Raw genomic sequence first — 19,837 nt, 5'->3', positions numbered from 1 at the left:
TCTTCCCCTTTCAACATCCACTACCCCATGTCTTGCATTGTTCCAAAAAGCTGCCAAGAGCACTGGGAGATGAATACATCCGATCAGAGCACACTGGGCTGGAAAGCAGGATTTTGTCCCTGACACTGACAACTTCCATGAGATTTGGCCAGAAATGCCACTTGGGCTGTCATTCAGCGAACATTTCTTTTGGCAGCAGCACCGACTGCAGTGGCCTTCACCACTCTCCTCCCCCATCACAATCCTGCCACCGTTTGTCCCCTGGGCCCCATCCTCAGTCACACCGGTGTAATTCTGTGGCCGGGAAGGAAATTGCTCCAGAAAAGGGATCAGAGCTCTACATAACCCAGCCAAAAAAAGTGGGAACTTGTAACATCAACTAGTTCGTGTCCCCATTCACCATCTAGCTACATGGAATGTGCCCTCGTGAACCAGGATGAATTAACAGTTAGGTATGGGTCATCATCACCACTTTTTCTTTCTCAAACAAGCAGGTAAAATTTTGCTTCAGTGTCTCTCCCAAAAAGAGGTGATCTCAGACCACTAAGTAGATTGTCTAAGTAAAGAAACTTACTAAAAATCATAGAACAGTCATGCTCAGTTTGCATTATCTAGGCAAATAAGTAGCTTGATCAACTATAATGCTTGTAAACACTAATACACAGGGTAAGGCACTGCTGTTTTATAAGGAAACCAGCACTATTTTGGTAGTTTAGTATATGTGTACTGTGGTGATACCATCAGGCACACAGTCTCCCAGGTTTTCTCTAAGAATTTACATTCACAAAGGTTACACCATGACATCCTGTCCCCTGACCCAGCCAAGTCAAACTCATGGCTACTATAAAATATAGGAGTAGTCCCATCAAAGTAAAACTCCCTTACTCTAAGTGCCTTGTCGTATTCAGGTCTTAAAGGGTAATTCTCTATAAAAGCAGCAGCCAAGTCTTAAATGATTCTGCAGCGCACAGCAGGAACTTCAACAAGACGCAAAGACAAATCACTCCGACAGCACAAAGTAAAAGAAATTGGACCTCGGTGCCCTGGAGTTCGGGTGGAGATCTAGAGACTCAAACCTCGTGCAGTGCTTGTGTTTGGCTCTGAAGTGGGACCAGGCTCCCCGCCTGCCCCTTCCTTCTCAAATTCTTAGCTCACCGGGACTCACTACTCCGAAGACCTGGGTATTTTTATCCGCAGATGAAGCCAAGCAGGGACCCAGTTATTCAGTAGCTATGAATATGAGGCATCTTCAAGTCAGTGACCTGGGCAGGAGGCTCAGAGGTCAGGCATTGCAGCCCATTATATGGAATTGCTGCTGCCGTGGCACCTCATACACAGGCGCTGCAGCACAGGCATATTTTTAGTCACACAACTTAATACAGATGTGCATTGTCATAGCAGTGTGGGATGGGGATGGTGGTTCCTGTATTTTGGTTCCAAGACAGATGTACTTTAGTCATGTCACTAGAGAAGACAAAATGATCCTTAGGAAAGAGAGTAGCAGCAATGGTTTGTGGGCAGTATAAATCATTCTAGGGTGCACAGCTGATTCACAGGCTGGGCATCCTTTATCTAATACATAGTATATTATGTCAGAAAGGAGAGATCTTTAATGCAGGAAGATCTAGTCACTTTGATTTGCCTGCAGAGGATAAAAGGGAGAAAATTTAACTTACAAGAACAAGAAAAAAAGTTCTCTGTAAATGTATTGATTTTGACACACCCAGCATGGTGACAGCAATGCAATATTTAACAGCCTCTACCAGATATATATGTGCAGCCAAGATGGATTTGCTTGTATATAAAATCAAAGTCTGATCTCCCAGTCTCTATACAGTTATAGACACAAATAGCAAGCTATGTTATGTAGACAAATAATGATTTGTCCAAATAGCGGCTCTTACCTTTGTGATCTGATGCTTTGCTGTCTCTCTGAGTCAATAAACCACTTTGAAATTTAATAAGGAATTGTCTCTCCATAATGGAAATGAATGTAGAGTGGTGATTATATAGATCTAGACTCAATTTCTGTTTGGTCAAGCCAGAAATGTTTGTTGGGTGGTGTGGTCCCATGAGAAGAGCGCACAGCAAAACGGATCTGAAATTGGACCAGAAATTGTTTGTCTGTTTGGCACAAAAAGAGTCCTGAAGCCTGAGGGGAAGAAGTAATTAGACAGTGAGCTGGGATTGCTGACAGACCACTGAAAGTCCCACTTTGCCAAGCCACGCTCTCATTCCGTGGGGGAAGGGTGGACGACAAGCCTCTGGGAAGATCATTGGTGGAGCTGTTTCCCACATCAAATCACACAGGAAACCTTTCACTTTTTTGTTTTGAGAAGTGAAAGAAAAAAAAAACATACCCCAAACTAATAGAAATACAGGGATGAATGGAAGTGTGGCAGGATGGAGGGCTAAGTTATGGTGCAGCAGCATCTCCATCTCATGACCTGGGGGCACCCTCAGCAATGGGTCACACTAATTCACAGGTGACAGCCCACGGAAATCTCTTGGTAAATCTGACCCTGAAACAAGAGTCCATTTGTTTGAGCTGAGATGGTGCTGTTCTGCCTGGACCAAATCCTTCCTCATTCACTCAAACTAGTTTGACAGAGGTATGATTGATGGGAGCAGGGTTGGCTTGAGGCAGAACACAAATCTGTGCCCGGAAACCATGACCCCACTGAAATCACTGGGACAAAACTGCCATTGACTTAGCTGGAACTGTGATTTTCATAGAGTTTAAGGCCAAAAAGGGACCACTCATAACCTCCACCCTGACCTCCTGCATAACTCAACCCCTAGAATTTTGCTTGCTGGTTTGTTCAGTGGAGGGAATTACATTTCCAAGGAGGAATTTTTTTATGTTTGTTTTGTCTTTAAACTGCAAAACAAAAGACTTGGGAGTTTGTAGCTGCACTCAGGCAAGCTGCGTGAAAATACTGTCATTGTTTAGTTCCATTGTTTAGTACCAGTTTTAGGATCAGGATGTCATCCAGGCCTGGCTCTTGCTCACAGTGTAGGCGAGGGAAGGGGTTGCATTTGGGCTGTTAGAAATGTGCCATGTTATTTCTCTGCCTTTCCTAGAAGCCTTTCAGAGTATCCAGTCTGGGTGGCAACGTGTGCATTTGGGAGGGTGATTGTTCCTTCTGCATAGTATGATTTAACAAGGCATTAATCATCTAAGAAGCTGCAAGACTTGAAGGACTGAGAGATGCCATATAGGTCAGGAAGTCCAAGAGCAATTACAGTTGGTCATTTATTAGATGCTTAGAATCAAAGAAAAATATAGAGCAAAAAGCCTATAGCCTCCTGCTCAAAGTCAGGCCAGCTTCAGAGTTTGATCAGCTTACTCATGGCCCTAATATTTGATGACCTTCACTGATTGTGTTTGTTTGGGGTTTTTTTCATATATCTAGTTGGAATTTCCCTTGCCACAACTCATGTCCATTGTCTCTTATCCTTTAGCTGCGCACCTTTGAGAAAAGTCTGTCTCCATCTCCTTTGTAAATCCCTTTTAGGTCACCAAAGAGAGTAGTCGAACAGCAAGTAGATCCTCTGTAGACTTCTGCAAATGTTTTAATTCTGAACAGCCACCAGTTGTGAAATCTGAAACCCCTGAGAGCATGTGCATCTCTGAATAACCTTGTTCTGCTTGTGCCCAGTCTTAATAGACCCAATGCAAAATGGTTCACACTGTGTCCCCAGGCAGAAGACAGTATCAGAGACCCAGTACCTCAACCCCAGAATGAAGAAGCTGAGAATAGCTCCAAAAGGTACTATTTGGGTATGTTTCTCTAGGAACCATAATCAAGAGAGCACTAGGTACCAACCACCAGTGCTGCCCCTCAGCAATTCTCTGTCCTGTCCCTGAACTACAGGACAACACAGGAGCCAACAACAGCCTCATTACTGCCTGGGGTTCCCAAAGGCAGGGCATGGTCCCTCCACTGGATACTCAGCCAAGGCTTTCCAAGCACAAAGGGACAGAGCACGACTCAGGTCCCCACACCTCAGCGATGTCCAGGTCACCCAGGACATGAGTGACTAAGCCAGAAACACTCCCCTACATTTCATTCACAAAAAAACCCCTCCCTTCTTTATCAGGAGCCTCTGGCATTTTTCAAATGCTCTTATGCTGACCCTACCTCCTGCTGTGTGCAAACTCCACGGCTCTGGCCCCACAGTCAATAAAAATGGTAAAAATCGTCTTCAGAATCACATGGCTCAAACGGATGCAGATCCCTGGGCCTTCTATCCTCTGGGCTCAGCTTAATTAGGGAGCAGCCAGCAAACCACAAGTGTGTTCACAAAAGAAGCTTGCGTCTGAAGGGCTTTGACTGCGACTCTTTGTAACTAGTCACAAACATCTGGTGCCTGGCAAGCTCACCTGCCTCTTGGAAGGGGTTTCCAATGAAAAAATTCCTGTAGTTTGCACCTGAATTCTCCACAGTGCACCATGCACGACTCGGATCTCTCCCCTGGCTCCTCGTCTAGGCTGCCAGATTTGCAGAAAAGCCATTTTTGGCACTGGCTTCCCCACCACAGCCTCCACACCTACCCCAGCATATTTGAAAGAGTACACATGGTCTGACAGGGAACAATTATTCCCTTGAATGTTTGCACGTTGATAAGCAGTCTTGCAAATTCAAGTGAGAGCGTTGTTTCCAGTTTTATTGGCAGGATGCAACAGAGCCCACAGTGGGGACAGTCCCCCCAGAGGAATAAGGGTAATTCTTTTCTTCTTTTTAAGTACTCCTTCCCATTTCACATGCATGCATGAATGTGCAGCTGTGCTCAAAAGCCAGTCTCAGAGAGACTTCCTTAAGTATCTGTTGAAGATTAAATGATCTCATGTGCAGCCTGTAATGATGGCCACTACCAAAAATTGTTCCCATCTGAAGTCGCCTAGTGCTGTATGATCCCAAATAGGCTGCTGACCTCAGAAGAGATCCCAGCAGGCAAACCACCACATCACAGAAGCTCACCCCACCGCAAGCACTGCTAATTATCCCCTTGTCTGTGGGCTCCGAGTGAGGCAGCTACTAAAGGGCAGGGGAACTGTGCTCTCAGATTGTACTTCTGAGTTACTTTAGTCTCCTAAACCTCATGTTCAGCATGTTTGGGAAGATGCTGTCCCAGTCCCTGCTATGAGGTACCTTTTGTCTGACAAAAGCCAGTATGCCCCTAATACAACACCAGAAAAAGCCAATATGAATTGTCTCACCCAGAAGGACAGATGTTGGATTCAGCCCTGAAAATCAAAAGGGCCTATAAGAAAGATGGGGACAGACTTTTTAACAAGGCCTTTTGCGATAGGACAAGGGGTAATGGTTTTAAACTAAAAGAGAGGAGATTCAGGCTAGACATGAGAAAGAAATTTTTTACAATGAGGGTAGTAAAACCCTGGCCCAGGTTGCCCAGAGAGGTGTTAGTTGCCCCATCCCTGGAAACACTCAGGGCCAGGCTGGACGGGGCTCTGAGCAACCTGATGTGGGTGAAGATGTCCCTGCTCATGGCAGGGGTGTCACTGGATGAGCTTTGAAGGTGCCTTCCAACCCAAACTATTCTATGATTCTATGATCAAGCAATGACAATCATAAGCCTCAAACTAGCCCCCAAACCAGCATTCATCTGTTGTCACTGCATTTCCGCAAGACCCTGTTGAAATTATGACCAACTCCCTGCTGTGGCTCGTATTCCCCAGTGAAGGTTGCAAGCACCAGAGTGGTAAAAGCATCTTGATGGGTAAAAATTACGCTTCCATTCAAGAAGACCCACTAATGGCACCTTGTGCATCTGTCACTGAATTAACAACATCAATTTGAAACCGTACATAAGCTGGGCAACTGGTGAAATGAACAGCTTGCTTACATTAGGAGGTCTGGCTGAAGGGAGACCTTAGGCTTTGTTTCTCCTGAGGGGTTGTGATCAGCTAACAGGAAAGCAGATGCTTTCTTGTGGGCATTCAGGTTTTCGTAGATTGAATTCCTTATGGATAGAGACCTCTCAGATCAACGTGGGCAAAAAGAGTGGGAGGCTGCAGAATAATATTTGGGGAGCAAAGGGAGAGCGGTTACAGCAATGGTGAAATGCACGTGTACGTTCTGGAGAGCAGAACTATGGAAAAAAAGACACAAATTCAGGTTGTGGGGTCGCTTTCACCCCCTCCCTCCCAAGAGTTTGGATTTGCCTCCTTCTGCACCCTGCCAAGAAAAACAAAGAAACTAAATATAAAAGTGCAGTGATCTGGGAAGCTGCTTCAGTACTCAAAATGTAGGTGTCTAATGCCATTTTAGGATTTGCTGGGGATTCAAGACATCTGCATGGGGCTGGCAGATGAGGCACCAGCCCTATGGTAGTGGCCAGGGCCAGGCAGGGTACTCCCGGGGCATGGAAAACGGCACCAAACGCATACATTGGGTCATCTGAACAGCTCCCCCAGAGCCCTGCGTGTTTGGACAGTTGGAGTTTATCATCGAAGGGAAACGGCGCTGCAGCTAACGAACTGAGCGCTGTGAGGTTTGGTAGCAGAGAGGATAAAATAGGAAAGGATTGGAGTGCAGGGGACAGTCCGGCAGAGTCTGAAGGAGAAGAATGGGAAGGAGAGCGGCTGCCAACAGCTCGGAAAAGGGTTTCAAATTCCTTCTGCGCCGCACCAAAGTTTAGTCATAAATGACAATGGGGGACCCAGGGACAGAGGGATGTTTTCTGAAGGGTGTGATCTGCTGGTTTTTTTAAGACTCTTATGTGTTCCACATGTCTGAGCGCCTCCCAAACACGTCCTCTGCACATTTTGTGCGGCACGGACGCATTATCCTCCCCGCCTTGTGGACGGGCATCTGGAAGCAGGGAGGGATGTTTTCAGCAGCCTACATGGCAGTCTCAGGCTTGACCCCTGTTGTTGTCAGTGGGAGTTTCGGCCCCGAACTTCCTTTCCATGCCTTTGAAGCTCGGCTGTAGTGCTGGGCACTTGCAGGGGAGACAGACTTTGTGTTCAGAGCTCAGCTCCCAGCTTAACCCTTTCATCCCATGTCTGTCCTCCCTTGGTGGGTATAATACTGGGTATTTCTGTGCTCTGTTTGGTGATTATGACTTTCAGGCAGCAATTAGTTTTTCCAATGGAGGAATAAAATAATCCTATAAGGACAGTGTAACCCATCTTTGCAACCTTCCCATCCATCCTGACCCCCTTCCTCCCCTACTCTTCTGCGATGCAGACCTCCTAACCCCATCCTAGCTTCCAACACCCCTTATAGAAAAAGAAAACAAAACAAACTACACACACAAAACAAAACAAACCTGCTGGCTGGAAACTTTTACAAACACAAATATTTTCAGTTTTGCTGCACCTGAAACATTAGCAAGGAGAAAATTTTGAGTCCTCCCTGTGGCTTGTTTTATTTTCTAGATTTCAGCTCCACCAGCAGCTTAATCAGTGCAAATCAAATTACACCTCCTGTTTACTTATCTCCAGAGCGCTGACACTGGCAAGCGGCTTATCTCAGAAAGGCAGGAGCCAGCGCCTTCCTTGGGGGTAGAACAGGAACTCCACAGAAGCTGCTTGTAGTAGGAGAGGGAGTTATAAATCAGGGAAAGCTCTGCTGGCTCTGCTCCCCAGCGAGGTTACTTGCTGGGGGCAGCACAGGGAAGCTGAAGCGCAAGATGCCCAGGGGGTGGAAGCTGCCTCCTCCTTGTGGATTAGCAGCCTGGAAGCCAGGGTTTGAATTTTGGCTTACTCATTTGTAAAGAGGAGGCGGCGGAGGACCTGTCTGCGGCTGTGACGATGAGGTGGTTTGCAGAGCTGACACGGTGTTTTGCAGTCACCGCGTCCTTCGTGCTGCTTCTGTGAGCAGTCATCCCTCCTCCCTGGGAGATGAGGGTCACTTCAGAGCTGAGGTGTGGGTACAGGGACTGCGTGAGGGCATCATAAGCTCCATGGGCAGGCAGAGACCCCTTGGCCAGTACTGACACAGCCAGCAACCTGGGAGAGCTGAATTTCACTTCTGTGACCATGGGCAAGTCAGTCACCTGCTTCATGCCTCAGTTTCCCCCCTTGGTGATAGCGTTGGGCTTTGTCTACACAGTGCTTTGAGATGCCCCAGTGGGGCAGCCTGTAAAATGGAGGCAGGAATATGACTTACTGCTGTGTTTCGTGCCACCGGGAGCACGCTCTAGCCCTGGGCACCGCTAACACGAGCGCGCCAGCGCCTGGGAGAGATGAACTGACACTGCTTGGCTTATGATGGTGTGAAGTTGTACATCGATTGCAGGCGTAAAAGCAGAGCTGGGTATCATACTTCAGTGGAGTGGTGCAAGTTGCCCCCGTGGGGGTCTCACCTCCCCAACCAGACCTCTCCGAGGTCAGTGCTGCACACGTACGGCCTCCGAGGGAAGGGCTGCTGTGCCAGCTACCCGCCCTCCAAGGAAAAAAGGCGTCTGAATCCCGGTTTTCCCGTGGCTTGCATGTGTTTAAACCGTACTTCTCTCTGCAAAGTGAAACCGTCTCCCTTCCCCGCCTCCCCCTCCGGCGGCACCGAGCCCGCCGCAGGCAGCGGGGGTCGGGCGGGAGGGCGCTGCCCGCCCCCGGGGCTGCCCCGCGGCTGCTGGGCGGGACGCGGGGCCGGGCCGGGGCGGAGCGCAGCGGAGCGGGGCAGCCCCGCCGCAGCGCCGGGAGGAAGCGGAGCGGCAGGCAGGGCTGGGCGGGGGTTTGTGCCGAGGTGCCTCACACCCTTATTCTCCCCGCAGATCTTCCAATGGAGGCAGCTGGAGAACCTTTATTTCCGCGAGAAGAAGTTCTCAGTGGAGGTGCATGACCCGCGCAGGTGAGAGCCGAGACGAGCCGGGCTTTGCAGTGCCGAGCTGGGCTGAGCCATGCCGAGCCGGGCTTTGCAGTGCCAAGCTGCGCTGAGCCGAGCCATGCCGAACTGGGCTGAGCCATCCTGTGCCATGCTAAGCCGGGCTTTGAACTGCCAACCCAGGCTGATCCATGCCCAGCTCAGCTGAGCCGTGCCGAGCCAGGCTTTGCTGTGCCGAGCCGCGCTCCAGCCCCTATGCGGGGTTTGCTGCGCTTCGTATCTGGGAATCCCGTAAGCAAAGGGCAGCGGGTACTGAGCCGGGGGCTGCCGCTTCCTTCAGCGGCACATTTTGGGCTCGGGTAGGTGTTTCTGAGGATGCGCTTCCCCTCAACTCCTAGCCGTATTTTTTTTTTCCTTCCCTCTGTTTTGGCACCTTCTGACCCCCGGGGATGTGCAGCTCCGGTGATCCAGCTGCGGTGCCGGCACCCCCGTGCGTGGAAGGGGGTTTGCCTTGCCCCCGTGTTGCACTTGGAGCCCGCAGATGGGCGCCAGATTTTGTACTCACATGCTTCTTTGTAAATAAATATTCAGTAGTGCAACTGAAAGGAATGGCACCGCACCAGAGATTTACCAGCAGTCTGGATGAAAGCCCATCACTCTTTTTGGCATAGGAGTCTTTTTTTTTTTCTTACTTTACAGATCTAACGTGGGCGAGAGTGAGTTCAAGTGCCTGTGGTGCATCTAATCAGTGCGTTCTGAACCCCATGTTCGTTTGCGTTAGTGGGTGGTTATTGCAGACAGTGAACAGTGTGTATATTGCTCTGTAAGTTGTTCTCGCTAAAAGCAATGTCCCACTAGCAAAGTATGAATACGGCTGATGGAAACCAGCTCTCTTCCCAGACTGATTTGATGTGCTTCTCATAGTACTGTGTTTTGCTGGTCGCTCAGCTGTGATCCTGTTTCACCCGTTTCCCATGCCTATCTGCGTACGAATATATGTATTTTTATTTGGGGAATTTTGCATGCAGTTTCTGTACTTATTTGCCCTGATATGCACATAGTCACACCAACACAACAGTGCCTATCTCCATGAGTGCATTTTGTTAAGCAAAAACTGAGCAGAGCGGCTCGTACCATTCCACAGCTCCAGGTCAGCAGAGCCTTGAAGCATCTGTTTAATATTAAGCATGTAAATAGTCGCATGAAACCTAGCAGAGCAAATTCCCGAAGCTGAGAATACGCTGGGAGATCTTCCAGCAGCAGGAGCTGGGGGTGGTGTGCTCCTTCCCTTGCCGAGCCTCTGGGTGAGGTGTCAGAAACGCGTGTTGCAGGCAACCAGCAGCCCCTGAACACCCGGGCTGGCCGTTGTATATAAGCAGGAACAGAGAGTGAATAGCTCTGGGAAGTTAAAATCATGATGATGTTTGCAACTCAATACTATGCATGAAATGTGACCAAATGGAGGAACCTCTTACTGTCTCATTTATATTTTGATGATAGGAATTACTGACACAGGAGAGCTTCCGTTTTTTATTTAGTTGTGTTGTTCCTCTGAATCAACACCAGGAGGACAAAACCCTGTGCCAGGTTGTCAGCCTCGTACTTTCTCACTGCAAGGGAATTCAGTTGGTTGGTTTTCATGACCAGAGAGTACCACCGCTGTAAAGCAGCAAGGCGCATTGCAGTGGCATGGTGGGAACCCAGCTCTGGTCGTAGTCTCCCAGCCACATGGGATGGACTCCTGTGAGGAGTTTTTGGGCATGTGGAGGCAGAGGAATAGCCAACACACTGCTCCCTCTGCATTCCTCTCCATGTAGCCAAACCAGAGCCTGAGTCAGCGAAGCCACTCTCGCAAGAGATCAAGCACAGCTCCGTGGTTGTGGCCAGGGCTGGGCAGCACAGTGTATGTTTTTAAGCCCTGCCTCTGCCCATGGTTTCCTGTCCCAAACAAGCCGTTTAACCTCTCTTCATCATGGTTACTTATCCCACAAAGGAGAGAAACGATATGTTTTAAGGGGTATCAACGGGGTTAATTCCATAACGCATGTGGCACGTGTGGAGGGAAGTCATGGAAAAAGCACCCACGAGCCATCTCTCACAGGTCCCTGAAAGTTGTGAGAAGTCCACAGCTCTAACCAGCTAAGTCTGCAGACTTTCTATTGGGGTCTGCGGTTTTGATGGGAAACATGAACAGATCCCAAAAAAAAGAAAAAAAAATGGAAATCACTGCTTTTTCAATGAGAAGATGAATAGCTTGCAGAGTATGTTTCTGAGAGTTCAAAACAAGTAACTGCATTTGAACTGAATAGGATGACACCAGAATTAAGGCCTCGCCCATGTTTGGGTGCCTTAATGGCTTACCGCCTTGTATACCAATGTGCTGCTATGGTTTGTGTCTCTTAAACCAACATAAAGCATCTGGAGTTGGATCTCCTCTCCAGCCTCAGCTTCAGGAGCACCTCCCAGCACAGCCTGGGTTCCCTGCCCAGTGCCCAAGATCGGGCAGCCCAATGCCCATACTCACTAGGACCATCAGCTGCCGTCCTGCTGCATCCATGGAGAGTTTTCTCACGAGAACAATACAACAGGACAAGGTCTTCTGCTCCAGTTACATGGAAAGGGCTCAGCGCAGGATAACGCTGCAACATAAGATCCCGGTTGTCTCAGACCATATTTCTGTGCTAGTCTCTATACCCATGTTCACATTCATTTCATAATTCTACTCCACTGCAAGATTCTTCTTCACACACCAGAGAGGAGGACCTCCTTTATTTGGGGCTTCATAGATCAGTGGCTTGTTTTCCTCCAGCCAGTGCTGCATCCCAGCATGGGGAGGGCTCCAAAGACAAGGACACTGTGAGACTGAGTGTGCTGGTGTCAGGGGCTCTGCTGGTGGGGTTAGAGTTGAGAGGTGGGGAGGAATAATCAAGCACTTTTGTACAGCTGTGAAAGCATGGGGAAACCTAAACTGTGGTTTTTGCTATTAATACTCGAGGACAATTGGGACTCCCAGAGAGGAAACATTTGGCTCTTATTTTTCCTGTTTTTATGTTCACTCAGCTAATCGCTGAGTAACATTCTTCTCTCCAGGGCACTAGGCAGACCTCTCCGAGCCTCACAACTCCCCTTTTCCATCCCACATGGCAAGTCCTGCTACATCTGTTTACAAGTGGGGAAATCAAGGTACCTGAAGAATTTCTCCCACATTCTCTAAATGATCCTGTGGATCTTTAGTTGTCACCTGGATCCTAATGTTTGACAGTCACTGTCCAAAGCCAGTGGTGTGTGTGGACTTGGCCTCGGGTGTCTCAGCATGTGATGAGACTCAGAGGATTCACACATGCTCTGACACTGGTGACTCCCCTGGGACATGTAGCAGGTCAGCATCAGTTCAGCCAGACTCAGGAATACAGTCTGAACTGGACTGACTGGATGATCTTTACTGTTAGTACTCTGGAACTTGCTAACTTGAGGAGTTATTTAAAGTAAATGCTGTCCTGACTTGAGTAGCTACTTATTGCTGTTCTCTGAGCATTTTTTCCCAGTAGCACAAGGGTGTGTGCAATAAAGACAGCAGTTTTTACTATGAGATCTGTGATAGGTTCTGCCACAGAAAACAATCTGAGGAAACCTTGGTGTAACCCCAGTTCATTCTTTTCTCCTCTTCAGGGCATCTGTGACCAGGAGGACTTTTGGGCATAGTGGCATCGCTGTGCACACGTGGTACGCCTGTCCAGCTCTAATAAAGTCTATCTGGGCTATGGCCATTAGTCAACATCAATTCTACCTGGACAGAAAGCAAAGCAAGGTAAGCATGTTGGAGGTGGGAAGCACCTGTTGTGGCGAGTGAGTCAGTTCTCACTCTCCACAGTCCCAGCAAGGTCGAGTCCAGATGGTGGCTCTTTTCCTGTCCTCCCTTTCTACTTGAGGTCAATAAAAAGGCAAATTGACTCTAAATATCTGCTGGCTTTGGTGAGACTGAGGGAATTTATATTGAATTCATGTCTATGGGAGTGAGGATTGGGGGAAAGGTTGTACTGAACTGTGGTCAAATTGGAAGAGCCAAAGTTTACAGGCAGATAAGGTCGTGTCCCTGTCTGGATGGTTTCCACATGTCTTCTGGTTCTTGAACTCTGTCGTAAAGTTAGGGCACCTTCCAATAAGTGAGTTCAAAGTAGCTTCACACTGTACACCTGTTTCTGAATCCTTCTTGCTGTCTCTTGCTTTTTACTGTCATATTTTCCTAGAGATAAAGGATAGGGATATTATTTCTGCCTCCACACGGAATCTCACAACAGAAGAAGGGGGACAAGATGCTGACAGCTTAGCCCTACAAGAAACTCTCTAGATCTGGTGCTGCACAAAAGGCTGCTCAATATACAAAAGAAACCACCTTGAAACCAAAGGACTGTGTGCTCTCACTCTAATTCCTTTCATCAACAGTCATTTTAGGCATACCCAGAGCAGCAGGAGATCACTTTGATCACTTTGAGATCACTTTGAGACTTCTCATGCAGATGCCCCTCTCCCTATGAGCACCCTATGAGTCTGTATTGAGTGGATACCTTTTTATACAGACTGCATTGCCCCCTATCTCTGGTGAGATGACAGGAATGGGCAGGGTGATATTCCTCCAAATAGCTGAAACAACATCCTGCTGCTGCTGAACGCACTGTCCGCATTTTCAGGCAGAGGTTGCAGAAGCCCTGGCTTATCAGGTCCCTTCATGAACCATTTCAGCCCACTAAACTGGTGGAAAAAAATTGTTTTTCCTGTTTTTCTTTGCTACATTATACTTTTGCCAGTTCAGTGAACTGAATTGGCTTGCTGAATTATGTGACGGGCCACTAGCGTGCTATTATTAGTCCAGCTCACTCTAAATTCTCCTGACATTGCTGTCCACTCCATGATCTCTGTGACTTTATTGTAGAGTGGGTAGGACTTTTGGACAGAACACATGGTTAAACCCACTTTGGCCATGCCCCATCTAATGCAAAAAACCATGATTAATCATAGTTGCTGTGAGCTGTGTTGAATTTAGGGGTATAACTAATTTTTCACCCCTGCCTAAGTGCCAGCTATGAGTATGGACAAAATTGCACGCTCACCTGATACCAGGTAATGCATTCCTGTCCCCCTGCTCTGCTCAGCAACAGCAGGGCAATGCATAGCCCTCTCTGTTTTGCTCTCAACAAAACCAACTCACCAAACAAACAGAAGTTTTTTGGGTTTTTTTGCTTTTAGCCAGATGGATTTGCTGATCTAGCTGCAAGGTATTTAGGTCACAAGCAACCAACAAACAAAAGGATATTCCCCCCTCCTCCCATTTCTTTGGTAAGAAACTGGGTCTCTTAAATGTCCAGGACTTCCCTTCAGTGCCTTCTTTTGTTGTTGGCAGATTGTGTTTCAATCTGATCTCCCCTCTCTCACACTCCTAGGGACAGCACCACCCACCAGCCCTCGTCCGTCAACCTGTCACGTCTGTGACCATGTCAGTGTGCTTTGTCACAATAATCCCGGTGGTCATGCTGAGGCTTTGAAGTTAAGGCATACAAATATCTTTGTCCCTTTCTCTTAAGTGAGCTGGTGTCTTAGTCTGTTGTCCTTGTCTTTGACGTGACACTGTCAAGATTGATAGATTCATCAGTTTTAATTGGTCTGTTCAATTCACCATGCTGGTCACTTCAGGACACTGTACTCATGTGCGCTTTGCTTTTGAAAACAAGTAAAACATACTCCAGAGTAGGGCGATGTGAAATGTCTTTATTTCAGCTCTTAAGGATGTAGACAAACATTTATTTGAGTTTCAGGATGCATGGGTTCGCATCCCCTTAAATCTCAGCCCCCAATTCAGTTGAATCCCCATCTTCAAAGCAAAACTTAGATATTCCCTCCTTTCATGTTCAAATTTGGCATTTCATATTTTGACCAAAGAAAGAAAAATTAAAACAAGCTCAGAAGAAATAGGCTGCTAGAGATTACTGCAAGTGATGACACTAGAGTGGTGTTAATAAAATGGCAGGAGATATGACATAGTGATAAAGCAATCTTGAACTCCTTCCTCCTCACATAACTGGGCACCAGTTGCATCTGAACCTTATGCACAGCTCCACTGGAAAAAGCCCCTTCACTTGATTTTAAAAAGAAATAAAATCAGCTTTGTCTGGATTTTGACCCTTTTGTAAAGAAGTGCGGTCCCAGCCTTCTTCGCAGCCTCAGTCCGTGTTGAACTCCTGCCAGCTTGCTGAGTTCCCAGCGTCTCACTCCCCGCTGATCTGTCTCTCTCTCCCTGCAATCGAAGCGTAACGTGGAGACTGAAAAGATTCCCAGCTTTCCGAGTGAACATGTCAGTGTGCAGAACTCCTGTCAGCTTCCCTTTTTTTCAGGAGGCAGATGCAGCAGGACTTGAAGGCACGTCTTTGCTCTGTTGACTGCACTGAGTCAATCAAGCACTTGTCCTAGAAGCCTCGAGAAATCCCTTTTAGTGGGAATTTCCAACAGCACGTTCCTCCAAGCGTGAGGCTTTTTGGCTGAATGAACTGGAAGAAAATAGGCCAGGGATTTCTAAAAAATCACCTGCAGCAAAGCCCTATCACTACAAGCAAGAGGGATAAATTCATCCCTCGTGTCCATCTACTTTTGCATTTCACTGATGGATTTTTCTTCACCCTCTGACCCTGTCAGAACAGCACCGGGGATCATTTTGGCCCCGTGCTTCAAAATGACTCATGAATGAGCCAGTCTTCCTCTATGTAAATGAAACTTGGCAGCTCTGCGCTAAGTGCTTTAAAATTTTTGAGCCTGGAGGGATGGAGGGCCCGAGGGAGCGCTAATGGGGTGTAATCTAGCTCTCCACTATTGTGCTGTCAGTACCAAGTCTAGGCCAGGCCTTGTGCTGGCTGCTGCTCAGTGGCCTGTATGAAATGAGTTGTTGGTCTGATTCCTGCTGCTGATGAGCGGCTGTCCAAAGCACAAGACCACCCGACGCTGATTGGCATTGCTGGAGGCAGCAGGGCTTGAGCAGCATGGCAAATTAACCCCATTCCTTTCAGGAGGTGCTTCATCGCAACTGTTTAGAGCAAGGTACCATTAGCACAACTGCGGTCGGATCTAAAACCTTCACCCGATGGCTTTAGCAGATTTGGATTGCACCCTCTGTGGAGGAAGATCACTCTGCTTTGCTGATCCCCTATCTGCTCTCTTCTGGTTTGTTTTTCCTCTCTCCTGGCTCCAGAGATGCCAGGCTTCAGTCTTTACGGTATTTTTTCATCTGTAGGGCATGCTTCCAGCTGCTGCTGGCTGGGCGTGCTGGCCAGGACCGCAGCCTCCAGCTGCATTGCCTTCACTCAGCCTTTTGGTTGGTGCCTAGTCAAAAAGGTAGGGCCAGAGCGGGCTCTAATTTGCAGTCTCAACATGAGCGGAAATAAACTACAGGGCTTCTCGCTGTAACTGTCCCACAAATACAGGAAAACCGCTGCCTCGTAGAACGGGAGCGCAGGATCTGTCTGTGCAGACTTGGGGTTTGCACCTCTTCTAGACATCTGCTGCGAGGACTCAGTATATTGGGTTAGGCAGATACTGCGTTTGGCTGTTCCTGGGGTATATATACCTTGTATATACATAACCTTACTTATATGTAGGGTCATACAACATGTTTGCACCTGCAGGGGATAAATCACTAGATAGCACACTGCAGCAAGACAGCAGTTCGTGTTCAGGCTCCTTGTCAAAACTCAAGTAGCAGGAAATATCATTAGATAAAAGCAGGGACCTTCCTCTTCACCCAGAACTAACCTTCCAGGGCTATTTGGAGAACATTTTTCACAAGCCTTGTTTCTGACCAGGAACCTCCGAAATCCAAGAAGCTAAAAGAGTGCTATCCATCTACCAGGGCTGAGTTTGCAGAGGAGCTGCTAGAAATGAGGGGTGTCTGACTGGTTGTAGCATTAGTTTAAGAGGATCAGTACTGATTGCCTGATTTTCTCTGACATTTTGGCAGGTAGTTCAGCCTCTGCACTCAAATAAGTGAGTGCACACACCCTGTTCTTGGGGTTATTGTGGAAATAATCTTGTGAGGCATTTGGGTACCTCTGAATGGTAATGACAGAGGCTATAAAGACCCAAGGATATTAAATTATCATAATACTTCTGAGAGTGTATTCAGTATGAGGCTCTCCCAGTGCTGTCTTCATGCTAAGTCTTAAATTAATCTTTAAAGTATAGTGTGCAACAGGGAGACATTTTATTTCCGTTTTTATTTCATTGATGTGCAAACAGGCAGGGGTTCGCTAAGATTTAACCTTAAGTGTCTTTCCCAGAGCTCCACAGCAAATCAGTAACAGAGCTAAGAGTGAAGCTCAGTGTGTTGAGCATTCAGCCATCAGTTCAGCCTTAGTTCTTGTTAAAATGATTTCTGCTTCCCGAGGATGTGAAATAACACTGAAAATCCCATCATGGCAAGCGTTCCTTCTGGTTTCATCTCATGTTAGTTCCGGTGGGAACAAATCACACCCTGGATGTCAATCAGCTTCTGATTTGTGAGCACTGTAATGATGTGTTCACCCCCTGAACTGTACAACAAGGGCTGGGAGTCTCTTCTGGCCTTGAGGAGGTGCAGAGGTGAATGCTCAGGTGAACTGGGGCTTCACCATCTTGAACATAAGTCTTTATACGGCTGGAGAGCCTCAGCACGGTGTCCCAACAACCGCCTGGGTTCTGGGAAATAGAAATTGCACGCCAGTGGCCCTGTGAGTCTGGGCTAATTGAAGCTCAGCAGCACAGGACTTGTGACAATTTGGGTGATGAGCTGAGCTCCAAACTCCGTCTATCTGTGATTGAGGAGCCTAGATGAGGGTCAGTGAGTAAGAAGCTGTTTCCAGGTCGGAGATCAAATAGCAGCCATTGTTGTGTGCCATATTACAGACAGTGAGCTTCTTGGTTGTCAGGCTTCTCCTTGTTAGCATGGCTTATTACCTGAGGCAAATTCAACAACCAATACATGAAGTAGATTTTAGAGTATAAGCATTAGTTCAGAAGAGGCAGGAGGAAATTTTCCACGTGGACAGATTATTCCACAATGGCTTAATGAAAAGTTTCCTTATATTTTTTTTTCTGAAGTACTTGGAGATAACCCAGTCAGAAATGAGAGAGAGGACTCGGGAGGCTTAGAGGTTGTTCTGATCTGGCAGTTGCTATTTCGAGGTGATCTTAAGGCTGTACTGGTCACAAAAAGGAGAAAGGATGACATCTTAGGAAGATAAGAGGAAGACTAGATGGTCATTGGATGTCTGTTCCAATGGAAACATTCTATTCTATTCTATTCTATTCTATTCTATTCTATTCTATTCTATTCTATTCTATTCTATTCTATTCTATTCTGTTCTGTTCTGTTCTGTTCTGTTCCGTTTCGTTCTATACGTTCACTTTCCCTGGCGGTGCCTTGGTTGTTGACATTTAGTGGTGTACAATGAGTGACTCCTTCCTCTAGTGTGGCCAGTTACTGAGCTGGGGCTGGCTGTTGTTTCATACTAGAATAATATTAATGCTTTGAAGAGATCCCTCACAGTAGGGGTATTGTATGCAGCTTGTTAGTCTGGACCATAACCTGAACATGTTTCCCTACCAGTATTTTCTTCCACCTTCTCATGGCAGCCCATTTAAACCATGTCCTCACAGTGCCTTGGTCCAGAGCTCACTGCAGATTTGGAAAGGCTCCTCCTGGCTTCCTTTAGATGCTAGAGATGGTCTTTAGCCTTTGGGCTAAAGTTTATTATGTTGGCATTTCCGAAGGTTTCTTATTGTATGTGGTAACACAGTGACTCCATACATTGTTTAAGAGGGAAAAATGTGCATGGCAAAGCAGAGAAAATAGTAAATACCAGGAAGCAATGCCAGAATTGTACCCACTTAGGAATGTAAAAAGCGCAGCAGTGAATACTGTGCTAGATTGCTTTTTCTTGTAAAACAATCCCAGTTTGCTGTGGAGGCTTGTTTCCTGCCACAACAAAAGGACTTTTTCCTTCTGTGAGCTTTAAAGAAGCACTAGATCATTAATGAGTCCTGTGTCCATGTCCAGTCCAAGATCCATGCTGCAAGAAGCCTGAGTGAGATTGCGATTGACCTGACCGAAACTGGAACGCTCAAGACCTCAAAGCTGGCCAACATGGGGAGTAAAGGCAAAATTATCAGCGGCAGCAGCGGGAGTCTTCTGTCATCAGGTAGGTCCTTTTTCCTGTAACTGGAGAGAATTTGGTGGGAAGGGCCGTGGCCATGGCATAATGGGGAGCAGCCAGAAACTGCACTGCAGAAATGAAAGTCACTTCCCTTTAGCATTTCTGTCCGTCCAGGTGTCAGTCTGTCTCTCAGCACGTTGCCCCACAAACAACACAGGCAGGAGCTTCCCCCTCTCTTGTTACCACTGCTCGTTTCCTCTTTGGCCCCAGGATGTCATCTCCAGCCTCTCACTTTCCGGCTGAGACCTGGTCTCTCTTCACAGTTTCTACCATGATCAGCCCTGGGCACCAGCTCATCCGTAGGCAGATGTGCTTGTGAAGGAGCCCCCAGGCAGCAGTGATCATAGTTTTGGTTTGAAGACACCCTTAAGATCATCGAGTCCAACCATTAACCTAACTCTAGCATTAGACCATGCCCCTGAGCACCTCATCTCTATGTCTTTTAAAACACCTCAAGGGATGGTGACTCCACCACTTCCCTGGGCAGCCTGTTCCAATGCTTCACAACCCTCTCCATGAGGAAATGTTTCCTAATATCCAATCTAAACCTCCCAGACACAACTTCAGGCCATTTCCTCTCATTCTATCACTTGTTACTTGGGAGAAGAGACCAACACCCTCCATGCTGCAACCTCCTTTCAGGCAGTTACAGAGAGTGAGACAGTCTCCCCTCAGCCTCCTGTTCTCCAGGCTGAAGCCCCCAGGTCCATCAGCCGCTCCAGACTCCTCACCAGCCTCCAGACCCCTCACCAGCCTCACCAGTGATGAAGCAGTCAACCACTGCAGCTCACTGGGGAAATTAAGGCTGGG

The 19,837-nt window shown here is 47.5% G+C and overlaps 1 protein-coding gene across 3 annotated transcripts in view; it reads left to right on the top strand.

Annotated features, from left to right (window-relative positions):
• The window catches only part of FRMD4A (FERM domain containing 4A), a gene marked incomplete at both ends in the record, with an annotated part of 384,638 nt that overhangs the window by 338,886 nt on the left and 25,915 nt on the right, over nt 1-19,837 (top strand). For all 3 annotated transcript variants that reach the window (XM_080354261.1, XM_080354260.1, XM_080354259.1), the window contains 3 exons: nt 8,746-8,822; nt 12,465-12,603; nt 18,871-19,012. In XM_080354261.1, coding sequence (XP_080210387.1) covers nt 8,746-8,822; nt 12,465-12,603; nt 18,871-19,012 — 358 coding nt within the window. The remainder of the gene's footprint in view (nt 1-8,745; nt 8,823-12,464; nt 12,604-18,870; nt 19,013-19,837) is intronic.

The sequence above is a fragment of the Nesoenas mayeri genome (genome assembly GCF_963082525.1).
Source record: "Nesoenas mayeri genome assembly, chromosome: 1".
Lineage (NCBI taxonomy): Eukaryota > Metazoa > Chordata > Aves > Columbiformes > Columbidae > Nesoenas > Nesoenas mayeri.
This window is presented reverse-complemented; position numbering and strand designations above follow the sequence as displayed.